At 36.4% G+C, this 14,965-nt stretch overlaps 2 protein-coding genes across 2 annotated transcripts; both read right to left on the reverse strand.

Moving 5' to 3' along the window:
- Window positions 1–1,895: 1,895 nt before the first annotated feature.
- Window positions 1,896–5,561, reverse strand: LOC114534720 (lactadherin-like). Its single transcript, XM_028556187.1, has 5 exons — window positions 5,408–5,561; window positions 5,029–5,249; window positions 3,984–4,044; window positions 3,028–3,353; window positions 1,896–2,036 (listed from the first exon to the last, which is right to left on the reverse strand). The coding sequence occupies exons 1-5, from the start codon at window positions 5,511–5,513 to the stop codon at window positions 1,896–1,898; spliced, it is 855 nt and encodes a 284-aa protein (XP_028411988.1). The 5' UTR covers window positions 5,514–5,561.
- Window positions 5,562–10,570: 5,009 nt separating this feature from the next.
- Window positions 10,571–14,257, reverse strand: LOC114534756 (neuropilin-1-like). Its single transcript, XM_028556231.1, has 3 exons — window positions 14,212–14,257; window positions 13,408–13,727; window positions 10,571–11,197 (listed from the first exon to the last, which is right to left on the reverse strand). Exons 2-3 carry the CDS (start codon window positions 13,705–13,707, stop codon window positions 11,057–11,059), a joined length of 441 nt encoding a protein of 146 aa, XP_028412032.1. The 5' UTR covers window positions 13,708–13,727; window positions 14,212–14,257; the 3' UTR covers window positions 10,571–11,056.
- Window positions 14,258–14,965: the final 708 nt, after the last annotated feature.

Consider the following 14,965-nt stretch of genomic DNA (forward strand, 5'->3'; position numbering starts at 1 on the left):
GGGCTTGATACAATCGCGCAGCCCCTGTAGGTCAAACCGGTTAAACACAACGTGAATCAAACCAACGTTACTGCACGTCAGAATAATTATAACGTTCAGCCGAGTGAAACGTGATTGCCAGGTTGAATCCAACGTTCAACGAACGTTGATACAACGTGGTCTAAAATGAATTAGGACAAACAACGTTGTGAGAACGTTGTATTAAGGTTTAGTCACGATTTAACCAAAATACAACTTTTGGCCAACGTTGGGATAACGTTGTGTGCTAGCTGGGATTGTAAACAAAATTAGTCATCACTAAGTAACGTCGGCAAAAGTGTCTATAACTTTCATGAAATATGACTTGTTTCCGTGGCAACGGCAACACATATTCCTTGCTGGAATTGTGACTGAAGAATGTCATTTGAAATAGTTATTACTATGCAGAAATAAATTTAGTGTGTACTGTGTATGTATTATAATTTCATATCGTATAAAATACAAAATGCCGTACACAAGCATGGAATCTGGTCTGTTTCATGTTGTAACAACCGACCTTGAAACAATTAAGGAATACCCTGCGTTTTGCTACGAATAAGGTTGAAGTGGAAAAATGACATACATAGACATAGTAATGCTCCGGCTCTCTCATAGTATGTTAAAATGTTTGAAAGGAAAAACAACAACAAGAAATTCACTTTACTGACCCTGACGAAGAACGGGATATTGTTGAGAAGTAATAAGGCAACTCAAATGTAATAATATTGAAGATTGAAACCATCTCGGAATTCCATTGAGGATCTTCATCTTCGTTCGAATACCAGCTTACTATTTGTAAAAAATAACGTAAAAACGTTGCTGACATTAACTGCGTTCCCTTGAAAATGATTACTTTAACGAATTTCGCCAAAAGCGGAACAAGCGCATGCAGCTTGTCAGTCTTTGCAAAATTTATTGTTATGAGAAACGTTGAGAAAAACGTCCGAAATTACAACAAAACAACACTCGTTTCCGTGGCAACTGTGAAACAGACATCTTGTGGGAAAGTGAAGTAAGTTCGTTCGTGCAATTAGTGCATGCACACAAATATCCCGCACCTTTTGTTCAGAAATATTATGAATACATTTGCACTCAAAACCGGCATTAACTTATCTTGCAAAATTTATAAAGATCCCGAGATATTATCGAATCCTTATCAACCCTGAGCAGGCGTGCATTCATGAATTTGTTACCCAACGCGATGAAGTTCATTTTTATCGCCTTTATTTTCTTTCATTATATAATAATTATGCAGTGTTTTATTGACGAATCCGCCATTTTGAAAAGCGATAATAACACATGCTCGATTATTCATGATGATAACACATTTGCGATTACTGTGTTTGATCCACCGATCTGAAATCAGCAAGAGGGATAAAAACCTTTTCAGAAAAACAGTTTTTTATCATGAATATGCACTCACTCGTTCTATACATTCTCAACACTCGAAATAAATTCTATATTTCCAAGCATCCATGCATGTATTATTCTATATTATCTGTTGCTATGATACAATATTATACAAATATTAATTAATTATTCAATAATATTTTACGAGCATTCGAACTAGGTGTCGTCGCCAGCATCGATAAGTGGGTCATTTCTTTTGCACTGAGCTAAATAATAAACTGAAAACTGAACCGCATGCTCACTGCTTACCCGCATGCCTTTCTGCTCATTTTGCACGCCCCATGCACGCACATAAAAGACAAGATAAACTTAGATTATTTCAAATGTATACCATGCATTGACTAGTCACCTTAGTCAGTGGTAGCGACTAAATAAAAGCTTTACTGAATATAACTTTAAACCTGCAGATGACGCCTAAACATCTGCTTGGGATTATAATTATAGAGTTTGCATTATATTAATATATATTAGGAACAACCATAAAATTCGACTCTCATCGAGATATGATCATTCCAAGCTGTTGGACGAAGTCGAATGAAGCGAGCAGAAATAGGAGGAATAAGCAATTGATGGACAATAGAACTGCTGTCGTTGTTGCCTTGAAATTTCTAAAAAATACATGAGACATGGCATTATGGTTTTTCCTTCTTTTTTTAAAACTTTAACATAGCACTCTTACTAATATACGTAGTCATTTTTGTAACATGATTGTTGTGAAGAAGAAGTTTGTATGGAAAATTTTTACTTCAATATAAAAATATAAGAGGGATGTCACCATTATTGATAATTTTTCCTGGGTGGAAAATTATTTCCTGTTTCAGATTTGATAAAAAACAAAGAAAATTCTTCGGGTGATGATGCGGAAAGACGAAATCTTATGATCATCACATCATCACTTTTAAGTAAAAAATCCAAAATACAGTAGTCTCCTCTCCAGTAATCTCCTAAATTTTTAAATTTAGATTAAAATGTCATTGAAGAGACTACTGGATTTGTCAGCAACTCAGGGCATGTTCAATTGTTAAACTTAAGCCCTGGTCAAACGAGAATGATAGTTGATGAGAGTTGATGAGAGTTGCAAGTCTCGCTTGCGTTTGACCGCGAACTCTCATACACTCTCGTGCACTCTCATCAACTCTCATCGACTTTGAACTGGTTCAAATTTTGATGAGAGTTGATGAGAGTTGCTGAGAGTTTGGGCGCGTTTGATCGGTCATGAGAGTTGATGAGAGTTGCAAAAGTGCCAGCGGTTTGCATTTCGTAGCAGACTAGACTCTGAATAGTGACAGAACAATAGTGCAAAATGTTTGGAAAACTCTCGTGTGAACTCTTGCTTCTCAACTCTCATCAACTATCATTCCCGTTTGAACAGGGCTTTATTGTAAAATCGTTTCATAAACTTTACAGAAAGTAAAATGAGCAAAACAGTCCAGAAAATTATCAGCAACCTTTATCTAACAAAACACAGATATAGTTCACAATTTAACTGTGAAATTGAAGTGATTTATAATATACATAGTTACGAGTTGTTTTAAACAGGTAGTTTGTGTCTTTTTTTATTTCGTATTTTTTGTAAGGTTGCAGTTTAATTGCATATACCTTCTCGGTCTGTTCTGTTTTATAAACCTGGAAAAAATCCCCGTCTTTGCTGAAAGAAACGCTGTAACTCATAACAAACTGAGTTTTCTTATTGTCAACGCGTCCTTGGGTGCTTATTGCAGTGATTTGGGTTAGCCGTCGAAAATCAACCTGAAGCCACTGATGAAGATCTTTGTCCCGCGATGACCATGCCCCTGTTCTTCCATCTCGCGGTGTGAAATTCAATCTTGCATTAGCCGCCCGATTTTTCGTACTCCATTCGCTGGAAGCCGTGATTTGGTCATCACAGATGTAACCATTTTCTATTCCAAGAGCATTTTTGCACCCTGCATTAGGGAAATCGTAGCATGTGTCAGTAATCGCTTTTTCGTGATTGCGAAAATTTCATGTGAAATTGTATTTGTAAAAAGTTAGTACTTAATATCGAAAATCACGAAAAAGCTATAGATACAATGGTCAATAATAATCAGATAACGTTGCTTCATGCAAATATAACAACTGTTTAACAAGAGAGAACTCTTCTGGAAAGGGGTTGATGCATTGCTGGTGCACTGATTTGCGACGGGGAATATTTATGTACACGGCTTTTTAAACCAATGAACGAGATCAGAATGATAAATTATATAAAATTCTACCAAATTTATATACGTCTGCTAATTGTGTCTCCGAACTATAAGAAAGTATAAACTTCCTCTAATCAAACCTTTTGTAATTTTATTCCTGCATGCTGTAATGTACACGTATGTAGAATAATATTATTCATTTAGCTAGTTATAATAGTATTTTGTAAAATCAGCTATAACGCAGTCATACTGACTAGTGACTGCAATATTTAATTTCTTAAACTATCTATATATCCTTCCATCTATCTAAAAAATGGTTATTTTAGCGTGTAACTTTTCTTGTGTATTGCAAATTAATTAGTGCACCAATCCACCCTTTCTCTAGGTAATTACCGTTATCATGACGGAATGATTCTCCATTATGGCATATAATTACTTCTTCCCTGCAGCAAACCTTTAATTAGAATATAACTTTAAGTTGATCATTCCATCTGCATCTCATTCTTCATGCAGGGTAAGACAGAAAGATCTACCGTGTTTTCAGGAAAAAAAATTTTGCGCGCAGCGACCGTTTTCTAATTATTTGTTCCGAGAGAAAAGGAAATTGCCACTTTAGGCACTTGCTATGCTAAATTTCAATTTGTAATTCGTGTTCGTGGTGTGGCAACAGCCCTCTCGAGTGTAATGACACTCAAACCTCAGCTTACAATGATTGCCGTTGAAGTACTTGACGAAAATACATTCGTATACTAACTGTTGAAATTCAGAAAGCTACAAACTCGAAATCTGTGGTGGAATAATCGTGAATTTTGACTAATTTCTCACATATTTTGCGAAAAATACCCTCTTTGGCTTACGAATCATAATACACAGCCACTTTGCCATTAGAAAATAGTGAGAAAAAATCGCTTGTTTGATAATTTGCCTTTTATCCATACAATGGTCTTTGACTTATACTTTCAAATGCATTCATTTGATAAATGAAATATGAAATCTGTGTGCTGCATATTATTTTGTGCTAATGAAAATAGCCGTTTATGTAGTCGTTTCGACTACATAAAAGGCTGATTTTGCGTTTCGCACAAAAGAAGAATCAATTAGGCTATAAACCTAATTTATTTCCCTGCTGTACATTTGTTTTTCCTTTATGCGCACGGGCTTCACTTTATAGGCTTGTCCAAGCTGTTGGAGTTATTATAGATTACATCGCAAAAATTTAAAATATATTTGTATGTCGATATTTTTTCACGCCTTTCTTGGAGTTTCTTCCTATATGCGTTCAAACAGGGCGGTTTGGAACTCTCTAGCGCTTAGCGCTTATGGGACAGAGATAGGATGAGCGGTAAATAAATGCTATTACATTATTATTATTATATAGGATCGTTTCAACCAATGAAATGTTATTCTAAAAAATATACCAGAATTTTTAATAACATACCGCATCATCATCATGCATCAATATCCAATCTCCTTGGTTTGAGTTGGCTCGGTTAATTGTGACGTTTGTCAGTTGACAATTTTCAACATTTTTCGTTGTTCTGTAGTTAAAACCGACACATTTTTCTTCGTCTTGGCAGTGAGTGTGACATCCCAACATGACGTCTGAAGATGTTACGTTGTGTCTTGATATTATCTCATCATTGGGTAATGATGAACCTCCTGAAATTGTTAGCAAAGTTTGCTGAGTAAGAATTATTTTTTAAATTGAGCTTTACATTATCAGCTGTATGATATACCTTTCAAAAAGATATCTCAAGAATATTTTCTGTGCAACCATAATATAAATATTAATACCGCAACACGTAGCTGAAACTCACCTTTCACAATGATGTTGTAGTTCGTTGGGGAACAACTGTTTGCATTAACATCAGTTGTAGTTACAAGAAACAGGAAGGTGAAAATCCACAGAAACGCCCGGAGCATAATTAAGGTCGACCTTTCTTAAAGATAAGTCGTCAGTGTTACGATGAGGAGAATCGGTGAGACGATGAAATAATCCGTTTATGACATGCAACGAGGATGGCTGCATTTAAACAGGCTATCTTTAAAACAGGGAACGGGGAATAGGGGAATGGAACGGGGAATGGAACGGGGAATGGAATGGCTTCGGGGAATGAGCCGGGGAATGGAATGGCTTCGGGGAATGAGCCGGGGAATGGAATGGCTTCGGGGAATGAGCCGGGGAATGGAATGGCTTCGGGGAATGTGCAGCTTGTGCGTCAGTGATTAAAACCTGTAAACGCTTCCATGTCACGAATCATGAGACAGCTACTCACAGTTTGAATTCCTTGAGGTAAAAGACAAGCGGATTACAAGCTCATAGTATAAATGCGATGTTTGCATTGTCATTGTGATGTACATTGATGTACATTAATATATAGATAGAATTTGCATGGGTAGGTGGTTCAATGTAAATCCTCCAAAATCTGAAGGCAATTAGTATAATACTGTAATAGTATTTTTTGCAGAAATCTTTTTAGTTCTTACTATGCCTTATAAAGCTCAATGTGTGTGATTAAAAGGTGAATAAAGATACTGACACAGTGTCACTTGTTTGTTTTTTATTTCAGGCTATGTGAACAAGACCTCTGGACAGTTTTGTTTAAGCAGGAATAATGGTTGTGGTGGAAATGTGGTGAATGCATTCTTGACAAGTTAATGGGTTTGCTTCCAAGAATACACTGAAACTTGGAGCAACAATGACTTTGAATATAATTAATTAATATATTATTTTATTAATCTTAATTTATATGACTTTTTACCTCACATAATTCAAATAATGTTCAGATAAAGAGGTAAATATTTCACTGTTAATGGTGTAATAAATATTTTATATGTTGATTATATTCATAATGAATTATTTGTCCTGCTCCATACTTTGGCAATTCTGTTTAAAAATCCCACCATAGTAGATCTTTTTTGAAATAGTTACAGTCAAGTTGTTGTCTAGTTTTAGTACAAAATAATACAAGTGCTACAATTAAACAAGGGAAAATAATAAAAATTAATTACATAAGCAAGCACATTTTCTATTTTGAAAAGGTCTATGAATTGAGATGACATGTACTAACAATTTTGTGCATTAATTAAAGACAATTGTATTATTACTGTGGGTTCTTTAATATTGTCCAATACTCCCAGTGACATCCCACTGAATTCCTGCAGGTGTCTCAATCCATCAAACCAGTTTATCTTTTATTTCTATATTTAAGTCAGAATCAATGTATTCAATATCAATATGTTATCTTTTTGGAGACCCCCCAAGAAGAAATCCAGAAATTTTTCAACACCCCCCTTCTCATTTTGTACCATAATCATCCTGCCAAGGAAGGGGGTTGGCTTCAAGAACATGGTTCTCAATTCTGATGAAGAGAAAAAATTGCTTTTCTCCTTTAACAGACTTGTCAAAATAATGTTGTAGAACTTAGATATTATTTTTACATATTGATATTGAATACATTGATTCTGACTTAAATATAGAAATAAAAGATAAACTGGTTTGATGGATTGAGACACCTGCAGGAATTCAGTGGGATGTCACTGGGAGTATTGGACAATATTAAAGAACCCACAGTAATAATACAATTGTCTTTAATTAATGCACAAAATTGTTAGTACATGTCATCTCAATTCATAGACCTTTTCAAAATAGAAAATGTGCTTGCTTATGTAATTAATTTTTATTATTTTCCCTTGTTTAATTGTAGCACTTGTATTATTTTGTACTAAAACTAGACAACAACTTGACTGTAACTATTTCAAAAAAGATCTACTATGGTGGGATTTCTTAAACAGAATTGCCAAAGTATGGAGCAGGACAAATAATTCATTATGAATATAATCAACATATAAAATATTTATTACACCATTAACAGTGAAATATTTACCTCTTTATCTGAACATTATTTGAATTATGTGAGGTAAAAAGTCATATAAATTAAGATTAATAAATAATATATTAATTACATAATTATATTCAAAGTCATTGTTGCTCCAAGTTTCAGTGTATTCTTGGAAGCAAACCCATTAACTTGTCAAGAATGCATTCACCACATTTCCACCACAACCATTATTCCTGCTTAAACAAAACTGTCCAGAGGTCTTGTTCACATAGCCTGAAATAAAAAACAAACAAGTGACACTGTGTCAGTATCTTTATTCACCTTTTAATCACACACATTGAGCTTTATAAGGCATAGTAAGAACTAAAAAGATTTCTGCAAAAAATACTATTACAGTATTATACTAATTGCCTTCAGATTTTGGAGGATTTACATTGAACCACCTACCCATGCAAATTCTATCTATATATTAATGTACATCAATGTACATCACAATGACAATGCAAACATCGCATTTATACTATGAGCTTGTAATCGCTTTGTCTTTTACCTCAAGGAATTCAAACTGTGAGTAGCTGTCTCATGATTCGTGACATGGAAGCGTTTACAGGTTTTAATCACTGACGCACAAGCTGCACATTCCCCGAAGCCATTCCATTCCCCGGCTCATTCCCCGAAGCCATTCCATTCCCCGGCTCATTCCCCGGCTCATTCCCCGAAGCCATTCCATTCCCCGGCTCATTCCCCGAAGCCATTCCATTCCCCGTTCCATTCCCCGTTCCATTCCCCTATTCCCCGTTCCCTGTTTTAAAGATAGCCATTTAAACATGATCAATATAAACGTATACTATACCTAAGTTTTAATTACACATAATACCTTGTGCAGACCACATCATTAACTTTCGGAAAAAAGCTAACCTCTTATTAAAACAAATCTAATATAACAGACTTCCCAATGAATCCCAATGAACTGAAACAATTATTTAGATTCCGACGATTTCTATTATCCCAAAGCTACCGAATTCAATATATAATTTTATCATGGCAACATTGCAAAAAATTCATTCGATAGGCAAAAATTATTTATGTCATAGACATAATAAGTTTGTTCAAAAACTTATGTGCGGTAGTCAGTACAATGCCTATAATTATATGTAGTGTTAACATGATGGACAGTTTATAACGTAAGTTAACAGTAATATCAGCTGATTATAAGAGGCATTCCGTTTTAGTAGAACATGTGTAATGTAAAAATTGTTAAAACATGCTTCGGAAGGTTAGGTAGCAAGTCCAATGGGTTTTCAGGAGGTTTTTTTACCCAAAAACTATCGATGGCAACCGCTTTGAACTCACGACGTCGAGGATCGCAAACCACCACATATGCATGCATACAATATTAATACCATAATAACGACATTAAGATGACTTACCCTGCTGCGGATAGTGTTTTGTCGTAATACACCGTAATAAATGTTGTGATATTAAAGATTGGAATAATTTCGCGATTCCAGAAAAGATCTTCGCATTTGTTAAAAGACCGATTATATTTTGAAAATGGGTTCTCAGCTGTGGGTCAGAGTCTCTTTGCAGGTGGCCATGCAGGGCCTATCCAATAGCGCCGTTCGACAAAAAATCCAATAGTATATTATTATCCTTCGTATAATTATCTGAAGACCCCTGAAAGTTTTAAGCCTTGTCATTACCATTGGCATAGCCAGTATTGATAATTAGGGGGCCCATATTCATATATTCATGTCAACAAACTGTAAAGACAATCGGTTTTAAAAGAAATTAATCGTACGTAACACAAATATATTAATATGACCCCCCAGGGCGGCATGTTTAGTTTAGTGTTTAGCGTGTTTAGTGCGAAAACCTTCCGCCACTCCCCCCCCCCCTTCCACTATTGGTCTTTACTATTGCAAATTTATACGTTTGCACAATAATAGAATTATGTCGTGTCTTCCATGACGCGGTAGCTTTGTTTTAGTAATTTGATCATGCTGATGTTAAAGTAAAAATTTAAAATACTGTATGCAAACCATATGCCTTAAAATACTTTATGTAAACTATATGTAAAATCCAAGCAGTTTAATGTCATAAAAGTCGATAATTACTTATTAATGATCGCACAAAGTACTTGTAACATTGTTTAACAATGCAAATATGGCACTATAGTGACCAATCAATGCCCGCTGCCTAATAGTACGAGGAATGAAGAGAGAAATCGACGATTCCATTAAGTTGGGTTGCAGAAATGTAAACATTTCCTTCATGCTTCCCTCGATCATGACTGAAACAGATATATAATGAAACAACTGAAATCTGAACAATATACCCTTCCCAGGATATCTCCAAAACTATTTTACTTTGGAAAAGATCACCGCAAAACTTCTTCTGAGTCGTGATATCTCCAAACTCTCTTTAGCGGGGCAATCAAAAACGTTTTCAATACGGTACGAAAACAGCGCATGCGTAACGCTTAATTAACCCGTCCACAAGGGGCCAGTATACCACCAGTGACCCGGCCCGTGTGTAACAAAGAATAATTAGTCACATAGCGGTTAATTTGGCCCATAGGTGAGTAATGTAGTTGTCATATACATTGACGACTGTTGTGGATGATGTATCGTCATAGATTAATGTTGATAGTGGAAGAATATCATAGATGAGTAATGTAGTTCTCATATATATTGCCGACTGTAGTGGATGATGTATCGTCAGGGATTGCTGATTTCTTTTACTTTAGTCGAGAATTAATGTGGATAATGGAAAAATCCCGGCCCGAGCGGTATGGCAATTCGGGGTGGAAGGATTTTTACGATTTTGCGAGTTTTAATTTTTAGTCAAGCGATCTGTGTAATGAAAAGTTTGAGCTTGTGCATTTTGCTTGTACGTGACCTTGTATATAAAAACTATTTGTTACTGAATTTTGTGTGCTAAAAAGAGTAGGAGCCTGATTAGTTGGAAGAACCAGGTCAACTGATTTTCGCGTGTGATAACATTAATTTTTTTATTCATTTCATTTGACCGTCAGCTTTACGTACGTTTCACTACTGATGCATATGCCGCCCGCAAAAATATGTTTTGCCAAAACCGAAGATATGCCTTGCACGGTAGTGCATTTGAATACAGATTTATTACAGAAAAATTTATATCGTGATCGGTGAAAATGCAGTTCACGAGAAAATTATTTACGACCAGGAAATGGAAACTTGGGCCGGGTGTATCAAGCCCGTTTAAAGTTAACTTGAATATTATGCACTGAATATGTTGTTGTAAACAGTATACATGTATCTTTGTATTAAGCTGGTATAATAAAAGGGCAGACTTACTTCTATTTTGATCTTTAACAACCTTGCTTCTGTGTTTTATTGATTTTTTTTATCAACAAAATGACTAACTTTTATATACTCAGTTGGCCATCCAGTACTGAAGTATTAAAATAATGTTTGGATGTGGTTGAGGGTGATATTGAAAATTATCAAGGCTGAGCTAGCGAGATTGTTATATAAAGCACTTATATAATCTTGTGCTAACAACATGATAAATATCCAACGGGAAACACTTGAATATTGACAGGATTACAAGCTTTTAAAAAAAATTGCATTACATTATTATTGCTTATGAACAGCCGTAAAACTCGACTCTCATGGAAATATGATTTTCCCAAGCTGTAGGATGAAGACGAATGAACCGAGCATAAATATGAGGAATCACCGTGTGATGGACAATCGTATTCTGATCGTTGTTACCTTGGAATTCCTGTAGGAAGTTAAACGTATTTAGGCATGTTGTCAGCTTCCATGCATGGTAATTTTAACGCTTTCTCTCTGACAATTCTTTAAATTTTTAAACCTATTTCAAAACGTTTAACTTACACTTGGTAAATGTTCAAAATCCCAAGCTTTTTGTCGATTGTGGAAACTTTGTTGCTTAAAATCCATCATACTTCAAAATACTTCGCTCAATTTAACAATGCAATTCAACAAGCAATTCAGTCCTTAATAATACAGTGACTGGAAGCTGAATCCAAAACTTTTCGTCCTTCTTTATCAGAAATAAACCCCTCTAAATATCGACCTTTTTGCGTGTAGTCTGACCTTTCAACTGGACCAGTATGTGAGTTGGAGACAAGACCCACTCGCGTTGCATACCGACGCCTTCACTCTGAATTGGGCGACATTTCGGGGCTATGCATTTCCCCCATTCGCACTGATTGGCGGGTGACTTTAACAGATTCTGATCAGAAGGTACAACATCTAGTGCTGTTAGCACAGTGTGGCCGGCCCAATCGTGGTATCTTCTCTTGTCAGAAGTTTGTGTAGACTTTCCCCCACCTGCTGCCAGTGCGGCAAAACCTATTGACACAAGGGGACAAGAACCATCCTCTTCATCAGTTGCGGCTACCTGGGTGGCTACTTTCAACAGTGACTGCCAAACGGAGGGAATTTTTAGCCTAGAGAAATTCTCTTGGGATACAAAACACAAGTGGCACTTACTTATCTGCATGAAATAAATGGCGTAGTTTGTGTGCTGAAAGAGTCACTGTTAATTCCCTTTTACCATCTGTAAATAACATTTTACATTTCTTTACTTCACAGTTCCATGAGGGAAAAGAATACAGAGGAGTAGGCTGCCATCGATATCCGCTTGTTTGCCAATTACTTAAAGGAATGTCATACAAATTGGTTGGCCTTCTTGCATTGACTGCTCCAGAAAGAGCATCAAGTTTTTCTGCTCGAGATTTACGGTGTAGATACTTTCACCCTGAGGGATTGGAATTTAAACTCCCTCAAGTAACTAAGAATGTAAAACAAGGCGAAAACCGGAAATGTTACTTTCATGCCAGTTTTCCTGTAAACGATTTATTATGTTTATGTAAATGTCTGTCAGAATATAAAAGTCGCACACTTGGATGGCGATCCACAGACCATTCCAAGCCTAACAAGTTACTATTGTCCTACATAAAGCAACACAGACCAGTTTCCTCTGCAACAAATGCACGGTGGACGAGGGAGCTTACAGTTTGCAGTTAGCAGGCATTGATACGTCCACGTACACAGGCCACACTATTCGGGAGGCTGTTGCCACAGAAGCAACAAGACAAGGTTTTTCCATTCTAGATATCTTACAGTTTGCGGATTTGTCACAACAAATCACCTTTATTCAGCTTATTATCAGCCTCAATTTAACCGTAATATGGGGAGGGCAGTTCTGTGGAAAAAATCATCGTATTCTGGTGATAGACTTTGAACATGCATTGTTAAGATGAGCCGAGTATTTTGAAGCATAATTGTAGATCATACAAGGGCTGCTTGCAGCCTGGGGCCGGTTGTTCAAAACTAGGTTCAGTGGCGTAGCCAGCACCGATAATTAGGGGGCCCATATTCATATATTCATGTTAACAGACTGTAAAGACAATGGATTTGAAAAGAAATTAATCCTGCGTATCACGAATATATGAATATGCCCCCCCCCAATTATCTTTCTGGCTACGCTACTGGTTTGGTTAACGAGTTAACCCGGCCCTAGTTAAGCTAACCGGCTTTTGAACAACCGGCCCTTGTAGTGTAATATTTAGTATAGAAGAAATACGAGGCGAGATTAATTTAATTTAATCCCTCCCTTTCCGTATCCCTAGTTATTGTATGTTATGCATGTTCCGGGTTACTTTGTTTCTTTTAGGCCAGCGTTGACAAGTCGTCTCATTTCAGGGACGCGGGCCCGGGCGGGGTCAGCGACATTGGTGGTGTAGCGTGTTAACTTTATGTTCTTGCTATAGTTGTTACTTTCAAATCACTGTTTTATGAAGAAGTGAGTAAAGTACATTGCTTTGTTAAATCTCACCTCGTATTTCTCGTATAATTAATAATATTATTACACTACAGGCTGCAAGCAGCTCTTGTATGATGTAAAATAAACAATATAGTTTTGTAAATGAGTTTCTAATCACGGAATATTGGTGAAGGTACCTTGGCTTTTGTTCCTTGTGCATAAGTCTGGAAATTTTTCCCACCTTGGCTGGACGAAACGGTGTAACTCTTCACCAACTGATGTGTGTAAAGGCGTCCTTGAGTACTAATTCCTGTAACAAACGTGTTTCGTTGAAAATCAACCTGCAGCCACTGATGAAGATCAAGGTGCAATGATGACCATCCTCCTCCTTGTCCATTTTGAGGTGTGAAATTTAATCTTCCATTAGCAGCCCCGTGGGCGGCATCCCATTCGCTTGATGCCGTGACTTGGTCATCTTGGATAGCACCACTTTCCATCCCAAGAGCTTTTACAATATCTATAATTACGATAACGCGTTGCATTTTTTCACTGTTTGCAAATATCACCTCGTTACATGGTTAATAGCAACTAATAATAAATACGCGCCTTAATATTAAACGAATGAAGGTTGAATGAGGTTGAGCATGATATCAAAAATATCAATTAAGGCCAATTAAGGTTGTGTTATCCACCAAAGCCGAAGGCTGAGAGCTTTGGCGGGCTTTCACTATAGCTGGAACTTCAGCGTGCAATAATTAACAATTTAAAAACGAGTCACGTGCCTTTATTGTGTAGATTGGCATAATACGAAAGAAGTTTGTAAAATACAAGGTGTATAACCGAGTTTCCTTACGTGCAGGCTTCTCGCATAGTAGTAGCAACCGCTAAGTTGCATGTTATATTGAATATTGCAAGGGAATTTTACATCATTCTGGAGTGCGATACGTTCGTAGCCACAGGGCAAATTACAACCCCAAGCCCGTCTTTTTCCATGTACTTACTATTTTCACAATGTTTTCCTTTGTAACATCCAGAACATTGACACGAAACCAAAAGCTCTTTTGCATCCCAAATCAAGGACCCGTTATTTAGACATTCATTTACTTCATTTCTGCAGCTAGCCTGAAGATTTGAAATAAAATCCCATTTTTTTAATTATTTTATGAAAAAAATTACCATTATTATTAGAATAGAAGTGTGGGAATAGTTTCGTCATTACAATACCACCAATAAAGCTATTCGTTGGTGTTTTTAAAAATGTTGGCTAATGTTGGTATATTTCAATTGTAAACTGCATAATTATAGCTAGTCTACGCACAGACGGAATATGGCGGAAATACCGTCTATATAACAGCGCCAAATTCCGTGTTCTATAATTATTTATCCCCCAAAATCTGGGGGACGCTGTGTGATTGGCTACATATTTAATTACGAAGCCTGATTGGCTACTCAAGATCAACAAAGCTTTCATTGGTTTAGATTGGAATAATAAAAATATTTTTCGTGGGAGTCAACAACAAATGGCAAGCTGTTAAGCTCAAACACAAAGTCTTCTTTGCTCCGTCCTTAAACTAGGTATTTGTCCTCGCTCTCCTGATAATCTCTTTACAAAGGATACACTCGTGAGTACTCGACATTGATCAAGATCAAAAAGACGATAAGGATTTTGTTGCAGACTCAAAGGAAGATCGACGAACATGTGAATTGTGAAATTTGATCATAAATGTTTCGTGCATAAAATGCGAAAATTAATTA

This window comes from Dendronephthya gigantea, unplaced genomic scaffold (genome assembly GCF_004324835.1).
Source record: "Dendronephthya gigantea isolate DGI-Jeju-01 unplaced genomic scaffold, DenGig_1.0 000105F, whole genome shotgun sequence".
Lineage (NCBI taxonomy): Eukaryota > Metazoa > Cnidaria > Anthozoa > Malacalcyonacea > Nephtheidae > Dendronephthya > Dendronephthya gigantea.